Below are 21,047 nucleotides of genomic sequence, written 5' to 3' on the forward strand. Positions count from 1 at the left end.
TTTAACTATAGAGCATGATTTGCTTTGGAGTTATCTTCCATTCTGATTTATTTTATTATTTGCATATAAGTTTGAATATTTTGTATTGATGTATTTTTTTGTTGTTTGAACATTTTTCTGGTTGTTATCTATAACTTGGTCAAGACTGTGGTACTTTTTTTTTTTTAATGCTTTTAAAGATTTTATTTTTAAGTAATCTTCACACCCAGTGTGGGGCTCGAACTCACAACCCTGAGATCAAGAGTCTTATGCTCCACCAATTGAGCCAGCCAGGCACCCCTAGACATAATACTTTAGACAACAATTGGAAAAATCCTTTTAAAATTAAATTCTAGAGCCAGGAGAGCATATCAGGTTAATTCATTCTCCATATTAACACTGAGAAGCCCAAGACTTACGAAAACCAAGTGACTTGTTGTTAGTGATGTCTATTCATTTTTGTATATATGGTAACTGGCCTGTGCCTTTCTCATCCTTACTGCTAGTAAATACCATTTGGATTGCTCTTAGCTTCACAGCTGGTTAGTGGCAGAGCAGAGACACAAGTGAAGTGCTCTTGACCTTTAGTTCACATACAGTTTTTTAACTTTGTATTTAACATTTTATAGTATATATGTCAATGCAGTATTATAAGGGGTTAAATAATAGGGTAATGTAACTGATGAGAGGGACATTTTTAAGTCTCTATTATTCTTTTAAGAATTGTCTTATTTAGATGGGTACCCAGCTACTTAGGAATTTTGAGCATCTTTCCTTTACTAAAATATTACTATATACTTAAACTTGATGTTGTTGTTCTGTTCTTCTCTTGGCCCTAAGTATAAATAAGATAATGCCATACAAACCTTTTATTTAAAAAATTTTCCATTCCATTCTATTTTATTATTTATTTATTTACTTTTTTTTTTTTTAATTTTATTTTTAAGTAATCTCTACACACCCAACATGGGTCTTGAACTTACAACCCTGAGATCAAGAGTCACATGCTCCATTGACTGAGCCAGCCAGGTGCTCCACCATATAAATCATTTAATAAGGAAATTCCCTCTCATGGATCGCTATTAGTATCATTACCATTATTTTCATTTTCGGATAGAATTTGTGTGTGTGTAAAACTGTATTAGCTTGGTTCTTAAATATACCATTTCCTTTAACCCCTACTCTTTTTTCCTGCTCTTAACCTTTTCCTCGATTTTTGTTTTTTGGGTTTTTTTGTTTTTTGTTTTTTTAAGTAGGCTTCAAGCCCAGCATGGAGCCCAGTGCGGGGCTTGAACTCATGACCCTGAGATCAAGACCTGAGATGAGATAGAAAGTCAGATGCTTGACCAACTGAGCCACCCAGGCGCCCCACCTTTTTCTCAATTTTTATTTGAGACCGATAAAATGATTCTCTATTTATGTTGCTTTTCATTAATTTTATGATTAGGGATTAAGTTATGTATATTTTTTAACATCTGGATTCTTGGTTTTTATGTTTTACAGCCATCCTTTCTTTGGGTTTAGTAAACCTATTCATTTGAATTTTTTGTGGCTAATTACTATCATAACATTATATAATACACCATGGTACACCTCAGTTGACACCAGCAACCAGAGGCAACTAAATGGCACCTCTGGTAGTTCTTATTGGCATTCTGTGATTACCTGGAACAATACACTACCCTTTTCCTCCTCTTGTGTCTTTTCTTTTTTTATTCTTCTTTAAAAATTCTTTTCTTTTTTTCTTTTTAATCAACTTTCTAATTGTACTCAATAATAGTTTAGTAGTTGTCAACATTGACTAGCTTCCCTGGGTGCATATCGGTAAAGATTTTTAGCCCCAGTTTGTTTTATATTTGAAACATTAATTTTGATCTGGATTAGAGAATTAGTTGGTCCTTTACCATAGGTGCACTGACACTATCCTATTTATTTATGTTACTTAGTGCTTAAAAATTAGCAGGAAAGGTTGAAAAACTGAACTACCTGCTCACTCCTAAGTGATAGATTTAGATAGATAGATTCTATTCTTTAATTTTTTATTATGAGAAATGTAAACACACACAAACACACAAACCTGTCCCTTAAACCCATCAGTTTTCAAAATTTTGTTATACTTGTTTCATCTACCTCTCCTCTCACCACCGTCCTTTATTTTTGACTGGAATATTTAAAAACATTGAAACAATCAATATAATTTCACCATTACATACTTTTAGTATACCTATATATACAGTTATATATATCCTGATATAACTGTAATGCCATTATCACATTTAACAAGTTAACAATGATGTCTTAGCCCTCAGTTTCAATAAGATAACCATTCCATATTCAGGTTTTCCATTTGTCTCAAAGATACCTTTTACAGTTGTTTTTTTCATATTGGGTTCCAGACAGGGTTCTCTTATTACATTTGATTGTTATATCTGTTAACTTATCTAAAGGGCTTGATTAGGTTTTGGTTCACCTTTTTGCTAGGGTATTTCCTAAATGATACAGTGAACTTAATTTTGCAACACATGAGGAAACATAATATCTGGCTGTCTCACTTTTAGTGATCAGTGGATTTGATTTGGATCTCTCCGTTGTAAATTCTCTATCAACCTTACATCAGATTCATCAGTTACATCTGATCATCCATTAATGATCATTGCTTTAATCAGTTTCTTTGTTAAGAATTGCAAAATGATGATTTCTGTAATTCTGTCATTATTTCACATGTATTAAGTTACAATCTTATAGCTTCTGCAAAGAAGAACTTCATCGAGTAGTCCAATTTGTTACCCTGAAATATAGTTCATACATGAAAAGCAGAATAAATGAATAAATGCCTTTAATTATCAGTTTTTAAAGTAAGGACTTGGTATCCACTTACTTTAATGACTGATGAGTATACTTTTGTTCTTAATAGCATTTTAGTGGTTATGTTTGATTAGAACAATGTATCTCTTTATAGTCAGGAAAAATAAGTGAACATGTGTTGAGAACAAACAATGAATCATGGAATACTGCATCAAAAACTAATGATGTAAGGTATGGTGATTAACATAATAAAAAAATGCTAATAAAAAAAGAATAAGATAGAAAGTCAGAAACAGAGTAAGTGGTGGTTACTAGGGGCTGGAGTGTGGGAGAAATGGACAGATACTGGTCAAGGGTACAAACTGCCAGTTATAAGATGAATAAGCTCTAGAGATTTATTGTATACTATGGTGATAATAATATTAAGCTAATAATACTGTTTTATATACTGGAAAGTTGCTAATTGAGTAGATCTTAAATGTTCTTACCACAAGAAAGAAATGGTAATTTTGTGATGTGATGAAGGTATTAACTAACACTACAGTGGTAATCATTTTATAGTATGTAAGTGTTTCAAATCAACAGGTTGTACGCCTTAAACTCACACAATGTTCTATGTCCATATCTCAGTAAAGCTGGGGGAAAGAAAAAAAAAGAGAACTTAAAATATAAGTACTATATACATATAAACCTGGTAGCTTCCACAGAAGTTATTTTATCTGCTTTACTTCTAATAAAAATCCTGTAACAAAGATATTATCCTTGTTTTACATATGGGCATACTAAGACTTAGAATTTATGTAATTTGCTTAAGGTTGCACAACTAGTACATAGGACAACTGTTTTTAAAACCCACTTTATTTAACTCAGAGCCTTAATGTTCTTTCTGCTGTATTCCTTCCCCCCTTTGGTAGCAGTTAAACCCAAGTTGGCAGCATTAAGTGGGAGAATTTGACACCTAGAAATAACTACTTTTGCCTTTCTCTTATCTCACTGTTGAGACTTGACAGTCAGAAAAATGAGTAGAACAAGTCTAGTAAAGCCATGGGCTTTTTTTTTTTTTTTTTTGGTCTTATGTGAAGACTTATCTACTCAATAAGGTAATTTGCCTTTTTAGGACTTTTGAACTACACCTTTGCTGTTCTTCTTTCTCTTAAGTAATATCTGCTTTTTTCCTAAAAACAAAACAAAACAAAACATTTTTCATAAAAAATGCTATTTCAAAGAAACAGAAAATGGTATTGTTACAAAATACTTGTTATTTAATGGTGAAATAAACAGAAATGGGAAACTGAGTTTTTCTTGAATGATAATGAAGAGGTTACAGAATATATAAGCTAAATCCAGCTTAAAGGAGCTGAGAAAAACTAAGAATCAGAAGCAAAGACTACTGTTAGTTGTTTTATGCATCTTTTTTCTATTGACTTAGAATCAAGTCTCGGGAATTTAGGGGGCCAGATAATTACAGGAAAATATAAACTTTCTCTGCTAGAATGTGATGATGTTTGAAGATTTATATTATTGAATTCACAATTTCATACCATTGCTATTGTGAAGCACATACAGAAGCATCCCTGAGGGGCGCCTGGGTGGTTCAGTCGTTTTAAGTGTCTGCCTTCGGCTCAGGTCATGATCCCGGGGTCCTGGGATCCAGCCCCATGTCACAGGGAGCCTGCTTCTCCCTCTCCCTCTGCCTGCCTCTCTGCCTGCTTGTGCTCTCGCTCTCTCTCTCAAATAAATGAATAAAATCTTAAAAAAAAAAAAAAAGCATCCCTAAGACATATAATTATTCCCAGCTCTCGTAAGCACAATTAAAGCTAAGTAATGCTTGATGAATATGTAAGAATTATTGTACATTTATATTGTGCAGTTTAAAGAGAATGGAATTAGGAGTTGGTAGACATGGATTCTAGTCTAGGCTCTGTCCCTTTGAGGTCTATAATCTTAGGGAGGCATATTGTTCACCTTATCTGTCGTTTTTTTCCCCATCTATAAAGTGAAAGAGTCAAACTTGTGAAATACCTGCACTTCTAAAATTCCGTGGTTTTTATTTTTTATTTTTTTTATTTTTTTAAAGATTTATTTATTTAACAGAGAGACAGCGAGAGCAGGAACACAAGCAGGGGGAGTGGGAGAGGGAGAAGCAGGCTTCCCGCGGAGCAGGGAGCCCGATGCGGGACTCGATCCCAGAACCCTGGGATCATGACCTGAGCCGAAGGCAGACGCTCAGCGACTGAGCCACCCAGGCGCCCTAAAATTCTGTGGTTTTTAAATGTCTTGTAAAAGTTGTTCTCTACTAAACGTTATCTTTTTTTTCCTCCGTAAGGGTGTGTTACTACTGCAGGCACTAACAAGAAGCAATGGAGCAATCCAGAAAATTGTTGCTTTTGAAAATGCTTTTGAGAGACTACTGGACATTATTACAGAGGAGGGGAACAGTGATGGAGGTATAGTATGAGGAAATTGATTTAAAGAGGTTCCTTTTGTGCTCACTAAATTGTTAACTTTTAGGGAATGCGATTAGAGGGAGAAATGAGGATTCGTACTTTATATTCTTTCATTATGGTTTGTGGAGTATGGATTTCTTTTTATTTATCCTATTTGATATTTGTTAGGCTTCTGGAATCTAAGTTGGGGTGTTTCATCATTTCTAGAAAATCTCAGCCATCTCTCTTCAAACACTGATCTGCTACATTTTCTCCTGTCTTATTTCTAAACTCAGAATCAATTCTCTGTCATCTGATTTGACTCTCACTTTATCGTACTTTCTCTTCTGTGTTTTCCATCTTTTGGAGTTTCCAGGCTTTATTCCGTTTTATTATTTCTGACCTGTTATCTATTTCAACAATTCTTTCTTCACCTACATTTACTTATTTATTATTATTTTAAATTTTTATTTAAATTCCCATGCTTAATATATAGTGTAATATTAGTTTCAGGTGTACAATGTAGTGATTCAACACTTCCATACATCACCCAGTGCTCATCATGACAAGTGCACTCCTTAATCCCATCACCTATTTGACCCATCTGCCCACCTACCTTCCTTTTGGTAATCATCAGTTCATTCTCTGTAGTTAAGAGTCTCTGGTTTGCCTCTGTCTTTTTTTTTCCCCATGCTCATCTGTGTTGTTTCTTAAATTCCACATATGAGTGAGATCATACAATATTTGTCTTTCTCTGACTGACTTATTTTGTTTAGCCTAATACTCTCTAGCTCCATCTATGTCATTGCAAATGGGAAGATTTCATTCTTTTTTGTGGCTGAGTACAATACAAAATATCTGCGGATATCTTCAACTTACTATTTATTTCTTCAAACACAAGAAACAATTATTTCAAAGTCTGTGTCTGATAATCCCAATATTTTAAGTCTTTGTGGATCTGGAACTTTTGCTCCATTGGTTCTTATGCATTGCTCAGTGTTTTCTTTGTGCATGAATATCTTTGATTAAGTGTTGTGTTGTACTTAACAGAATTATTCATAGGAATTTGAAGCCTAGGATGGAGGTAATTTCTTTTAGAGAAAACATAGTCATTTCTGCCAAGTCCTGGCAGTGCAGTTTATCTGGGATCAACTTAATCCAGGTTTAAGGCTTGAGATTCCCTAGACCACTCAGGCAATTCAAACCCAGACTGTAAGATCTATGAGGACTACTTAACTTTTGGTTATTCTCACGCTGAGGATATAGCCCTTTGAAGTCCCAGCTTATTAGTGGAGAGTTTTCTGTTAGATTCCTTTCCCACCTTGTATGTGCTCTTGGCTTTGATTTATTTTCCCTCTGCCATGTGAGTCTGTCAAAATGAAAGTTTTAGGTTTTTTAAGATTGAGAAATATACTCCCAGCCAAAAGGTATTTATACTTCTTTACCTCACTAAGATACCCATTTTCCTATCATTGTTAACTTGCTAAACTGTCAAATCTTCATTGCTCCTGAGGCTTTTTTGTTTTTTAATTCAGCATTTTTAGTTGTTTTTAGTGAGAGGTTGATCCAAAAACCTAGCCCTGGGATTGAAAGAGAAAATTAGTTTATTTGCATTGACTGAAGTGAGATTAGCAAGTTGAGTAGTATAGATGACATTTGGCTATATTAATCTGGAGGGGAGGGCCAGCCTGGTGATAAAGATTTGCATGTCTAGAAGATAGGTGATAGATGAAACAAAGTTAGATAAATGAGATAAAAGATGAGATGAGTCCATTAGGGTGAGTAATGAGTGAGAAGGGAAGTGCTAAAACAAAAACCTGAGCAATACTAATAGTTAAGGAATAGTAGAGAGGAGCAAGTATTGGTAAAAGAGACTGAGGGCCGAGAGGCAAGAGGAAAACATCTGTGGGAGGGTCTGGGGAGTGGGTAGCATTGTTAGAAGCTGCTGAGATGTCAAATAAGATAGAGCAGAAATGTACCTTTGGGAACATGGACATCATTGATGACCTTGGGGAGAGCAGTTGTGTATAGTGGTTGCCTCAGAATCCATATTGCAGTGAGAGGAACGTGTTAGAAATGGGAAAATAGAATAGTAGAGAAAACTCATGCAACGAATTTGGAGAAGTCGGGGGAGAAAGGTAAATAGGAACTGGAGGTTGACGGGGAATGTTTTTTATCCTCTTAAATTTTTTGTTGACATATGAAACATTTTTCAAACATACAGAAAACAGTAAGAAATAGTGTAACAAACCCTTGTGCACCAATCGGCCAATTCTATTAAACGTTTACATTTTGCTATACATGTTTTAGATTTTTAAGAAAGAAAACACAGAGTTAAGACCTGTGTATATAACTCATTCTCTGTAAAACTATAACTATAACAAAGTCTTTGTAGAACTGTTATTCTGCCTTCCTTCTCTAAGATTACTGTATTTTGATTTTGTTTTCCCATTCAATGAGTGTTTTTATACTTTTTAAAAAAGATTTATTTATTTTAGGGGCGCCTGGGCGGCTCAATCAGTTAAGCATCTGCCTTCGGCTCAGGTCATGATCTCAGAGTCCTGGGATCGAGCCCCGCTTTGGGTTCCTTGCTCAGCGGGGAGCCTGCTTCTCCCTCTGTGCTCTCTCTCTCTCTCAAATAAATAAATAAAATCTTTTTTTAAAAAAAAAGGCTTGAGATTCCCTAGACCACTCAGGCAATTCAAACCCAGACTGTAAGATCTATGAGGACTACTTAACTTTTGGTTATTCTCACGCTGAGGATAAAGATTTTATTTATTTTAAAGAGAGAGGCTGCATGAGTAGGGAGAGGGGCAGAGGGAGAGGGAGAAGATCCCAAGCAGACTCCCCGCTGAGCGTGGAGCCCAATGTGAGGCTCAATCTCACAACCCTCAGATCATGGCCTAAGCTGAAATCAGGAGTTGGGCACTTACCCGACTGAGCTACCCAAGTGCCCCTGTTTTTATACTTTTAACATGTATTTGTGTGATTCTGCACACACACACACACACACACACATCATATATTAATAAACCATATATAGCATTATTTTGCATGTTCTCAAACTAGATAAAAAGCATCCTTCTGAATATAACTTTACAACTTGCTGTTTTTTATCCAACATTATGTTTTTGAGATTTATCCATGTTGGTACATATTACTCTAGTTTATTCTTTTTTTTTTTTTTTTTTAAAGATTTCATCCATTTATTTGAGAGAGAGAAAGAGGGACAGAGAGCACGAGAGGGAAGGGGATCAGAGGGAGAAGCAGACCCCCCGCTGAGCAGGAAGCCCGATGTGGGACTCGCTCCCGGGACTCCTGGATCATGACTTGAGCTGAAGGCAGTCGCTTAACCAACTGAGCCACCCAGGCGCCCTCTAGTTTATTCATTTTAAGTGCTATATATATATATATTTTTTTTTTTTTTTAAGATTTTATTTATTTATTTGACAGAGAGAGAGGGAACACAAACAGGGGGAGTGAGAGTGGGAGAAGCAGTCTTCCCACTGAGCAGGGAGCCCAATGCGGGGCTCAATCCCAGGATCCCGGGACCATGACCTGAGCCGAAGGCAGACGCTTAACGACTGAGCCACCCAGGCGCCCCTTAAGTGCTATGTTTTATTCAGTAGTATGAATATTCTATGATCTATTTTTTTTAAGATTTTATTTATTTATTTGAGAGAAAGAGCGTGCACACAAGCAAGGGGGAGGGGCAGAGGGAGAGAGAGGAGATTCCTGCTGAGCAGAGAACCTGACACTGGGCTCCATCCCAGGACCCCAAGATCACAAACCAAGCTGAAGGCAGAAGGCTCAAGCCACCCAGGTGCCCTTATGATCTTTTTTTTTTACTGAGTTGACAGGCTGTATCTGTTTTTGCTAATATAAACTATTGTTGCGAATGGTCTTTATGTGTCTACTTGTATATGAAGTTTCTCTACACTGTATACCTACAAATAGAATTACACTTTTTTCATCTTTACCACATTGCCAAATGGCTTTCTTAAGTGGTTTTATCAGTTTGTATATCTATCAACAGTGTTTTTAAGTTTCTTTTTCTTCACATTCTTGTCAGTCTTTGCTTGCCAGTTTGATGGGTGTGAGATGGTATCTCATTGAGATTTTCACTTTTCATTTCGTAAACTAATGAGATTAAGCATATTTTCATGGGAGTTTACGCCCTGATTTTGTTGATTTGTCTTTTACCCCTCTGAATTAGCTGCTTGCCCATTTTAGTGTAAGATTGTTTTTCCTTTTCCAGTTGATTACTGAGAGTGTGTATTCTGGATACTAATCCTTTGTGAATTATTCATGTTTAAATTATTTTCTTCTAGTTTGTTTATAGTGTTTCTATTAAAGTTTAAAATTTTAACATAACACATATATTGGCTTTTTTTAAAGATTGCATTTTCTTTTTTTAAAATATTTTATTTACTGATTTATTTGAGAGAGAGCGTGCACAAGCAGGGGGAGGGGCAGAGGGACAAGCAGACTCCCCACTGAGCACTGAGCCTGATGTGGGGCTCGATCCCGGGACCCTGAGATCATGACCTAAGCCGAAGTCAGATGCTTAACCAACTGAGCCACCCAGGTGCCCCCATATATTGGCTTTTTAAAAAGAGTTAATGCTTTTGTGTCTTATTTTAAAAATTTCTCTCTACCTCAAGGTTGTAAAGAATGTTTTCATCATTTTCTTTTACTAAAGGCTTTGCAGTTGTCTTTTACATTTAATTAATATGGATTTTGCATTTGAATGATGGTATAAGATTTGTAATCAAACATCCATATGTGTGAAGGGCTGTTTCTGAGTTCTCTGTTCTGTTACATTTGTCTCACTCTGCACTAAAACCACACTTTCTTGATTACTAAACCTCATAATATCTCTTATCTATTAGAATATAGGAAAAATCTTTTATATTGTCTACTTCCCGGATCCAATTCCAGCATTAGATACCAGCAGGGTATTTGAGAATTCAACTCAGTTCTGACACTGTCTACCCACAGATAGCATCAGATTCCATAGGTTGAGGGTTTAGTCCTACAAAACTGCCCTCCACCCTCCCCCTTAGGATGCCAGTCACAAGCCCCAGGCTGTTACCTATGCTTCTGACCTACCTCACAGAATTCAGGGAAACACGTTTACCGGTTTATTAAAGGATTTGAATCAACAGCCGGATGAAGAGCTACATAGAGGGAGGTCCTGAACAAAGGAGCTCCTGTCCTCGCAAAGCTTGGGTCCCAGCTCAATGACACATGGAAGCATTCTGGTTCCCCAAGTGTGGAGGCTCTCTGAAAAGGAGCAAAAAACTGTCCTCTTGGTTGTTTATGGAGTCTTCATTAAAAATTTTGATTGACTAAGTCATTGGCCATTAGCTGATTCAACCTGTAGGTTCTCCCCCCTCCCTGGAGGTGGGGAGAGTTCTTCGGGGCACTGAAAGTTCCAACCCTATAGTCACATGGCTGGTCCTACTGGCAGCCAGTGCCCACCCTTGAGTGGGGTCCCAAAATCACCTTCATTAATAAATAGCAAGATACCCATTTCACCTTTGTGGCTCTGAAGGGTTTTCAGGAACTGTGGATGAAGATCAAATATAACTGAGAAATATATTTTGATCATCTGGATGAATTCTGAAGCCCTCTTCTCAATTGCCTTAACACGCCTTTTCCTTTTGTTCTTCCATTTGAATGAAATTTGTTCACTAAGTTCTATATATTAAATATAAGTGTGTGTGTGTGTATGTATATATGTATATATATATATTATTTTTTTTTAAGTAACCTCTGAGCCCAGTGTGGATCTCAACCTTACCAACCCCAAGATCAAGAGTCACATGCTCTACCGATGAGCCAACCCTCCCCATTGGAATTTTTTTGGAAATATATTGGGTTTACAGATTAAGGAGAATTGTCATCTTCATGCATTGACTTTTCCCATTCATGAACCCAGGTCTATCTCTTAATTCAGATCTTCCTTCAGATCTTTGAGTCATGTTTTATCATTTTGAGCAAAAGATGTTACACCTTTTTTATTAGATTGATTCCTAGGCATCTTACCATTTTTGTTACCATATGAATGGGATCTTTTTCTTTTACATTCTCAAACTGGTCACTACTTGATTTTTGTATGTTGATCTTGTGTCCAACCACCTTATTAAACCATTAGTTCTTTTTTTTTAAAGATTTTATTTATTTATTTGACAGAGAGAGGGACACAAGCAGGGGGAGTGGGAAAGGGAGAAGCAGGCTTCCCGCCGAGCAAGGAGCCCAATGCAGGGCTCGATCCCAGGACCCTGAGATCATGACCCGAGCCGAAGGCAGTCGCTTAACCGACTGAGCCACCCAGGCGACCCTAAACCATTAGTTCTAACTGGGCTTTCTGTGTAGATAATCATATTTTCTGCTTATAAAAGTAATCATTTTGGGGCGCCTGGGTGGCTCAGTCGTTGGATGTCTGCCTTTGGCTTGGGTCATGATCCCAGGGTCCTGGGATCAAGCCCCACATCGGGCTCACTGCTCAGCGGGAGGCCTGCTTCTCCCTCTCCCACTCCCTTTCTTGTGTTCCCTCTCTCGCTGTCTCTCTCTCTGTCAAATAAATAAAATCTTTAAAAAAAAAAGTAATCATTTTTCTTCCTTTTCAATTCTTACACCACTTTTCTTTTTTGTCTTATTGCACTAATTAGAATCTTTAATACAGTGTTGAATGTTGCTGGCTTTAATAAGAATACTGATGTCTCACCATTAAATTTGATTTTTGCTAAGAGTTTTTATCATGAATGAATCTTGAATTTTAGTGAATTTTTTTCTATATCTATGGAGATCATCAGATTATTTTTCTCCTTTAATCTGTGAGGGTCTTTTCTTTAAAAAGAGAGACTGCAACCAATATAAGCAAGTTGAGAAGAGGGAGATACAGGAGAGAGAGAGGATGATCAATCAGTGATACATAATACCTAAAAAGGGAGGAAGGAATGGAATCCAGAATAGGGGTAGGAGTTGGCTTTTAAGATAGGAAAAGAAGCACATCTTCCATCATAATGGGGAAGGCATAGGTGGAGATGTAGGTCCTTTTTCAGAGAAGTTGAATTGAAAATAGAGTCATATGCTAAGAGTGAAAGAGGAGGACACAGTTGAGAATTATGGAGAAGGTAAAAAGTCTTTTGGAGAATAGGAGAGTTAGTTGACTGTTGTAATTAGGAAGATTTCCAGGCAGGGATAAAAGCCCCATTGAGGGTTTTCACTGTGATTTTACAGTACTGCACACAGCTTGATGAAGTGATTCTGTCCCCCCATTCCCCATACTCCGCTGCCTAGGTGTGATAGAGAAAAAAAACAAGCAGTTAATTTTTCACAGGGTTGTGTGTTTTCCAGGAAGTTACTATGAAAAGACAGTAAGACAAGAGAACTTAGTTTATTATCTCCAGAGTGAAGAAATGAAGATCTATATAGTCTAAGCTAGATAGGGAAGGAAGTAAAGACAGAGGCGTTCCTAAAAAGGAAGAAAGAAGACTTGTTGATGGTTTGAAAGTCTCAGGGAAGTCATAGAATACTTGAGCGGAAAAGATGGGAGGTTTTTGTAATGGAGTAAGAATTCTCTCTGATGATGAGGCCAAGAACTGAGAAGTCCAGGTATTAAATGGATTGTCACTGAAATCAAGAGGGACAGCAGGAAGTAGAGAAAGATTTTGAGCTAGATGCCAGCAATGCTTTCAGTGAATGGAGTAGTGACCACAGTTTTGTTACATAACTGCAATTAGGAGTGGTAAGATGGTATGGGCAGATGGCCTGATCCTCAAGGAAACAGGCGATTTTGTGAGAAGGCAGAGGAACTATGGTCTCTGGAAAGTACACTGGGCTGGGAGGATCATAGATTCCACATTCTGACTCAGATACATGGGATTGAGAGCATGAACTGCCTGCACTTTAGAATGTTACAAGGTAAGGCAACTTCTTTATTTTTTTTTTAAAGATTATATATTTATTTATTTGACAGAGAGCACAAGCAGGGGGAGCAGCAGAGGGAGACAGAGAAGCAGGCTCCCTGATGAGCAGGGAGCCCAATGTGGGGCTTGATCCCAGGTCCTGAGATCATGACCTGAGGTGAAGGCAGGCGCTTAACTGACTGAGCCACCCAGGCACTGAAGGCAGCTTCTTTAAAGAAAAAAACATTTCGGGGCACCTGGATGGCTCAGTTGGTTAAGCAGCTGCCTTCGCCTCAGGTCATGTTCCTGGGGTCCTGGGATCAAGCCCTGCATCAGGCTCCCTGCTCAGTGGGGAGTCTGCTTCTCCCTCTCCCTCTGCCCCTTCCCCTGCTTGTGTGCACTCTTTCTCTCTCCAAAATAAATGAATCTTAAAAAAAAATGAAGTGACTGAGGCTATAGTAGGTTTTATTAATATTTGGGAGTTTGGGGTAGCATCTTGAAAGAGTTTGAAAGGAGATTAAGCATTCTAAGATGAGAAAATGGAAGTGCGTAGGTGATTAGCGAGGTATATATTTTCAGAGGTGACCAAGGAAAACAGAATTTTAAGGCAGGGTAGAATTAGCTAGTCTTTAGGATTGCTAAGTTCTAATGGCTCCTTGTAACTGATGGTGGACTTCAAAGCTCTGGAATTCACTTTGCACATTGGAGGGAAGGCCTGCCAGTTATAGTGAGGGCTTTGACATTCTGTTTCCTCCAGAGCCTTCAGATGGTCCTAATGGCAGATCTTATTTAATCGAGATGTATGGCCCTGCATAAGAGACAGATACAGTGGTTCCTCCTTAGAAGGTGAGGATCCACATGTTTCAGCAGTATGAGGTAAGGAAGCCTCTAATTTGGGAGATCAGGACGGGTTAAATCAGAGATTTTAAAAGGAATCTGAAATATGCACCTTAAACATTTTATCTCAAGTTAAATGTAATAATTTGCATTGATTTGATATACTGATCTTTGGAGTTAGGGCCAGAACGTTTTCTTCAAATATGGGTGGACTGATAGGAGTTTTTCCATCATCTTCGTGCATCTTTATTACATCACATCTATAATACATCATGTAGGATTTGATCTTTGGCTTCTTTGAAGTGCAAGATCTTTATGGGTTTTTACAATTACTTTTTTTGTTTCTTAGGCTTGCATTACCCATATATAACAACAACTATTCTTAATGACTTGGCTTTCATTGAGTTTTGCCAAAGACTTAGTTTTTATAAAAAAAGCTCTATTATATAGTCATTCTCTCATATCTGTAGGGAATACACTCCAAGACCCCCAGTGGATGCCTGAAATCATAGTACCAAACCCTATATATACAGTGTTGTTTCCTATACTTACATACCTATGATAAAGTTTAATTTACAAATTAGGCACAATAAGAGATTAACGACAACTAATAATAGAACAACTGTAACAATATACTGTAATTAAAGTTACGTGAATGTGATCTTACTTTCTCTGTCTCTGAAAATGTGCTGTACTCACCTTGCTTCTTGTCATGACATGAAATGATAAAATAACTATGTGATGAGATGAAGTGAGGTAAATGATGTAGGCATTGTGACGTAGCATTAGGCTACTATTATTAACCTTCTGACACTAAATCAGGAGGAGGATCATCTGCTTCTGGACTGCACTCGATCACAGATAAGACCTCAGAAAGTGAAACTGCAGATAAGAGGGGACTATTATTTGACAGTTTATATTATAGTTAATTAATAACTAGTGCAGATAGCATGGTAGATTTGTAAATTACAAAAGTAATTTACTCTTAGGTGCAATAATCTAGGCATGATCCATCAAAGAAAAAATTGATATGTGGGACTTATTTAACATTGAAAACTTCTCTACAAAACACTGTTAAGGTGCTTTAAAAAATAGTCTTTTTTTTTTTTTAAGTTTTATTTATTTAAGTGATCTCTACACTTGACATAGGGCTTGAACTCAGATGACCCCGGGCCAGGATCGACAGTTGTTATGCTCTTCCGACTGAGCCAGCCAGGCACCCCCAAAATAAAGTCTATTAATTAAAAAAAAAAACAACTGATTTTTGTAAACATAAAGCTCAATTAGTAGGAGTAAAAGTGTGGATGTACTATACAGAGGAACCTATTAACTGTGAACATCTAGTATCAATCATATTTTTAACAGGAAACAGATCCTTGGTTAAACTAGCACGCGGTAAAGTAGAGATCAGTTGGCGAGCTTTAAACCATGATAACAGTGTAAGCTGTAGTGTGGATGAAAGTACCCTATAGAATAGTATGTTGTAAGCAGAGATAGGAATAAATGGAGAACAGGAACCAGGAATGATAGGAAGCCTGAGAGTGGCCAGAGATCTGTAAGGAAAATGAAGAGAGAGTAGTTAGTGTGTTAGAAACCAAGGGAAAAGTAAGTTTCAGGAAAGAGACATCAAGATAGCAATGTCAGGTCCTTCTTAGAGATTAAGTAAAATATGGTTGATGCATTCAATGAATATTTAATAGTGACCTGATATTTATAGATCTGATATCTCTGTCTCTGCTGAGGACAGAGTAAGTCACTGTATCCTAGTAGGGCATTCACATTCCTGTCTTTATGAATTATAATCCAGTGGAGAAGACAGATAACAGCATAATAAAAGGAGCAGGCTTTTGTGAAAGCATGTAGCTGGTGATACTATCCTGGTCATCAGGTCTTGATGTTTAATCTGGGATCTAAAGAAAAATATGAGTTACTGAGGTGAGTGGATAGTTGAACAGAGGGGTCAAGAGATCATGAGAAAGAGCACACAGCTTGTGGCCTGTGGCCATCAGGAGTCAGAACAGGCTTTCTGCCTTGCTGTACTGAAGAAATGCTGAGCTTGGGATTTGTCTTTAAAAGTGTTTGGTGGAGGGATCCGGGTGACTCAGTCGGTTAAGCTTCTGACTCTTGATTTCTACTCAAGCTCAGGTCATGATCTCAGGGTCATGAGATTGAGCCTTGCCTGGGGCTCTGAGCTCAGCATGGAGTGGAGTCTGCTGGTCCCTCTCCCTCCCCCTTTGCTCTTCCCCTGCACGCAGGCATGTGCATGTCTCTGTCTCTGTCTCTCTTTAAAATAAATAAAATCTTAAAAAAAAAAAAAAATTCTCTCCCTCTCCCTCTGGACCCCCTCTCCCCGCCCCCCCCCCAGCAAAAAGTGTTTGGGGATTGAATTTTCCTTCAGGTTTTATCAGCCTTAACACTTCCATTTTACATTCTTTTCCCAGGTATAGTAGTGGAAGATTGTCTGATTTTGCTCCAAAACTTGTTAAAAAACAACAATTCCAATCAAAATTTTTTTAAAGAAGGCTCATATATTCAACGTATGAAACCTTGGTTTCATGTTGGAGATGAAAATTCTGGCTGGTCTGCACAGAAAGTGACTAATCTGCACGTAATGCTACAGGTATACTGTAGTTAGACATAAATGTGATAAGAATTTTGACAATGTTCCTTTCAAAGAAAATTGCTTGTGTTTGCTAAATTTAGGATGTTGAGTTGGTTTCAGATGGGCTTTAAAGAATCTTTTAATATGAAGATTTGCAGTTATGTTCAGAGATCCTCTGCCATTAACCTCTCCCCCAACTCCCATTGCATATACCCATCACTCAGCTTCAATAATTATTAACATCTGGCAATTTTGTTTCACCTTTTATTCCCCTTTCTTGTCCTGCTGGATTATTTTAAAGCAAATCCAAATATATAGTGTCCTGATGGGTTTTGCACCCAGAGAATAATAGGTTAGATTGTTGATTTGAATTTTTAAAATCTGATTTCTTCAATTAAGGTTTTAATGTTCAGAATACTACATTCGGCAAATAAATTCATTCAGTAAACATTTTATGGGAGCTATGCACTGGCTGCTAGGAAATGAATGATAATGTGCCTGCCCCCAAAGATTAATAATCTGTTTTAAATCCGATACGGACTAAACTGACACATCACCTGTAATTTTATTTAAGCTTTATGGTGAAAGCTTAGTGGTGATGGATAGTAAAAGTGAAGACAGTAGGATCCCAAATGATTTCTCCATCAGAGAATATATGAAATTCTTTGAAGTATTTTACTTACTTATTCCTTTATTACTTCTCAATCCTTAAGTTTATACATTAGCCTCCCAACTTACTGACTCGCTGGTGATTCTTGTGGGTCTTCGAATATCTCTGAATTGTGCCTCCATCTCTGAAGTTGTTTTCCTCAAAACTAGATGGATAGTTTCTCTAGTAATTAGAGTCTGAATATTGCTGCATGCCTTGGGAGTTGGCTGTGTAGGGTTGATTGATAATTAGGGTGACCAGATGCCCCATTTTGCCAGGGTAGTATTCATTTTGTAATTACTGTAACAGTGTCCTCTTTCCCTTCTAAACTGTCCCAATTTAGATAACAAATTATAGTTACCCTATATAGAATATACCTAAGAACAGGATGATATTTTATGGGAGCACATGGATAGAATCTTCCTTTTTTATACTCCCCCCTTTATCATTTCTATTTTCGTGTGTCGGTGTTACACATTTCAAGACTGTATTGGTTTTTTATACTTTCAAATTAGCATCCCAAGTAGTAAGCTTGATATCTTTGCCCAACACCACTTTCTTAATAAAGGAAATTCCTCTAGAAAAGTACCTTTCAAAATGTGATTAGACAGAGTGAAGGGATCTGGTGATGTGCAAAAAGTTATATAAATATCCTGCCAAGCAGTGAAAATTTAAAGTGCTGGAGGAGTCCATTCGTGTTTTATAGTTTAAGGTACTATGTAAGGAATTATTTTTGAAGAAAATGTCACTGTTTAAAAAGTAAAGTAGTATTTTACCCAAAAAAATAAAGACTAGGGTACTGAATATCAACAAAAAAATTCTAGGTACATACTAAATTGTTTCTTTAAGTACTCTTGACTTACAAGAAGTGAATAAAATGTTGAAGAAAGTAAACTTCAAAATAAAGAAGCTGAGTTTAATTCACTTTAATATATTCTCCATCTCAAAAATTGAGTAGTTGATACATTCATGACTTCACAGGCCACAGGTTATCTTCTGCTTCTCAGTCGGTTCTAATGCTATTTCTTTGTAGCTTTATGTATGTTACTTATACTTCCAGTTCTTTATTATGCACCAAATGAAAATGCATCAAAAATGGTGGTAAATAGTCCTATTTGGATAGATAACATCCTAACTGGAACTAGTCATCATTGCATTTGAAGCCATGATTGATTTTTAAAATTCTCTAAGTTGAAATTGATGTGCTTAAGGATATTTATTCAGATTCTACAGATTAAATTTGGGGGAAGCATCGTCTCAAAAATTTTTTTAGTCATAAAACATTTTAATTTTGTCCTGAAATGATAGTGTTATGACTAGTTCTGCCTCCTCTTCCTACAGGCATGTATACCCTTGTAGACCATTTTTTGGACAGATACTGCCAGCTACTCTCAGAAAGCTCATTACCTTATGAGAGAATCCTTTTCATTTTGGGGTAATTCTAGTTATTAAAAACTTAATCCATATAATGGGTCAAAGTCTGCCTTGATGTAACTGCTACAAACTTCCCTTGTTTTGCTCTCTGGGAAAATACAAGTTCATTTCTTATGGTATTACATATTTGAATGTTGTTAATAAGTCTTCCTTTATTTTCTTATCCTTATATTAAGTATTCCCTCCTTCTTCAATCACCTTTTCCTACTTCTCTGTCATCTAGAAAATTGATAATGCTTTTTTTTACATCATCAATAAAGATACCCAACTGCTATTAGATGATATTAAGGAATTGTTGATTTTGTTAGGTACGGTAATCCTTTTTAGTTAGAGATGCATATAGAAATATTTATGGGAGAAATGACATCTAGCTTGGTATTTGCTTTAAATATATATATATTATCTGTGTGTGTGTGTGTGTATTTTTTTTTTTCCCTTTCACGTAAGGATAAGAGGGGAATAAATTAAAAAAACAAAAAGCCATGGAGGCCTAACTGGAAAGGTCTAAGGATTTAAACCAATAGGTAATCCTAAAGCCTCTCTCTAGTGACATCAGTGTATTAATTAACCCTCTCTTTTTTTTTTTAAGGTTTTATTTATTTATTTGAGAGAGGAGAGAGAGAGAGCATGAGTGGGGGACGGCCAGGGGGAGAGGGAGAGGCAGACTCCCCGTTGAGCAGGGAGCCAACTCGGGGCTTGATCCCAGGACTCTGGGATCATGACCTGAGCCACTTGATTCCAGGACCCTGGGATCATGACCTGAGCCAAAGACAGACATCCAACCAACTGACCCACCCAGGCGCCCCTTAATCAACCCTCTTAATAAAGTATTATCACAAATTTCCCATTTGATCTTAATATATAAGGCTTTGTACACACATAGACCTATGAGTGTAGTTTTAAAATACAAGATACATATAAAATTATTTTGAAGATCTAACTGTGCTGAACATATTTGGGATGACGTTTTTTATGTTTCTCAGATGTCGTGTTCAAGTTCAGACTACTCATAGAGCTATACGGATTTAATTAGCATTACAATCAGTGAGGCCAACCCCTTGCCTAATGCATAAATCTTGTACCCGGTAAATCTTCGGTTGTTAGTTTTAGTCTCTCTTTAAGTATCTCCAGTTGAAGGGGAATACATCACACCTCAAGCCACTCTGTTGTCAGATCTACTCTATAATTAGGTAGTTCATCTTTACTTTGATAAGAAATGTACCACCCTGTTCCTTATCCATTCATTCATTTATTGAATTTAAACTATGTTATAAATACTGGGGTCATTCTTTGGAATCCAAAAAATGACAGAGGCAGAGTGTGCTCTGGAAGTTCACAGTGGCCTGAAGGAGACATAGACATTCTTGTTCATATAGATAATTTCCCTCAAGACTTTTCAAATCTTTAAAAGACAAATGTTGTTTTCTCTCTCCTGCACAGCTTGTCCGTGTACTGGTGTCTCCCACCAACCCCCCTGGTGCTACCAGCAGCTGCCAGAAAGCTATGTTCCAGTGCGGCTTACTGCAGCAGCTTTGCACCATCCTCATGGCTACTGGAGTTCCTGCTGATATCCTCACTGAGGTAAACCACGTGGGGGCAGGGGCTACTCAGTGCAAGTTGAAATCGGGAATCCTAGGAAGTAGATGTCAGCTAAAGGAAAAACAGTAAAAATTAACCATTTTTACATGTTAAATTCCTTATTGAGCCTCCTAAAACGTAATCAGCATAGTGATGACAGTATTCAGCCCCAAAGGTATACTCATTCCTCAAATTTAATAGTATATAAATAATGTGAAAGCTTACAGGATTTCTCATTAATTTTATTATATTCAGCAGGAATGCACAGTATGATTTATGTTTTCAATTTTGAGAACAGTATGACTTAGTCAAATAAGACTTGAGACTTAAGTAGTCTTACATATTCCTACAATTGTAAATTCTTTTTCCCTGATGTTTGGCATTTTTTGTTTCCTACCTAATAAGAAAAGGAAGTTAGTTTGAAGAAAAGAAAGGTTGAGTTTACTTAAACTATTTTTAAATTTTTCTCAAATTAACACATGCACCTTAAAAGAACAGATGATAATAAAATTTCTATTAACAGAAACCTCTATCTTTAGCCTTACTCCTCCCTGACTTAAGTCTTGCTTCCCCTTTGTATAACCCTCTCACTTTACTTTTTCTGTCACCCCAGTAATTTGTGTTTAAATCAGTAATCAGGGTTTATAATTTTATGACTATATAAATACTGTTCCCTGCTAAGCCAGAGCCCTAATATCTTTTTTAAATATCCCTTTCTCTTTCCTGAGTTGTAGTAGTGTTTTTTTCATCTTACTTATTTTCTGTGTGCCTACGTATTAGTATTATCACATGCTTAACATGTCATTTCCATCCCAGGCATT

At 36.9% G+C, this 21,047-nt stretch overlaps 1 protein-coding gene across 2 annotated transcripts in view; it reads left to right on the forward strand.

The window, feature by feature from the left end:
* The window catches only part of USO1 (USO1 vesicle transport factor), a 90,514-nt gene that overhangs the window by 44,250 nt on the left and 25,217 nt on the right, over positions 1–21,047 (forward strand). For both annotated transcript variants that reach the window (XM_045880989.3, XM_045880990.3), the window contains exons 8-10: positions 5,111–5,231; positions 16,405–16,583; positions 20,089–20,229. In XM_045880989.3, the coding sequence (XP_045736945.1) occupies positions 5,111–5,231; positions 16,405–16,583; positions 20,089–20,229 (441 nt within the window). The remainder of the gene's footprint in view (positions 1–5,110; positions 5,232–16,404; positions 16,584–20,088; positions 20,230–21,047) is intronic.

Source organism: Mirounga angustirostris, unplaced genomic scaffold (assembly GCF_029215605.1).
Source record: "Mirounga angustirostris isolate CCGP_5_RB_7025 unplaced genomic scaffold, mMirAng1.0.hap1 SCAF_2, whole genome shotgun sequence".
In the NCBI taxonomy this organism is placed as follows: Eukaryota; Metazoa; Chordata; class Mammalia; order Carnivora; family Phocidae; genus Mirounga; species Mirounga angustirostris.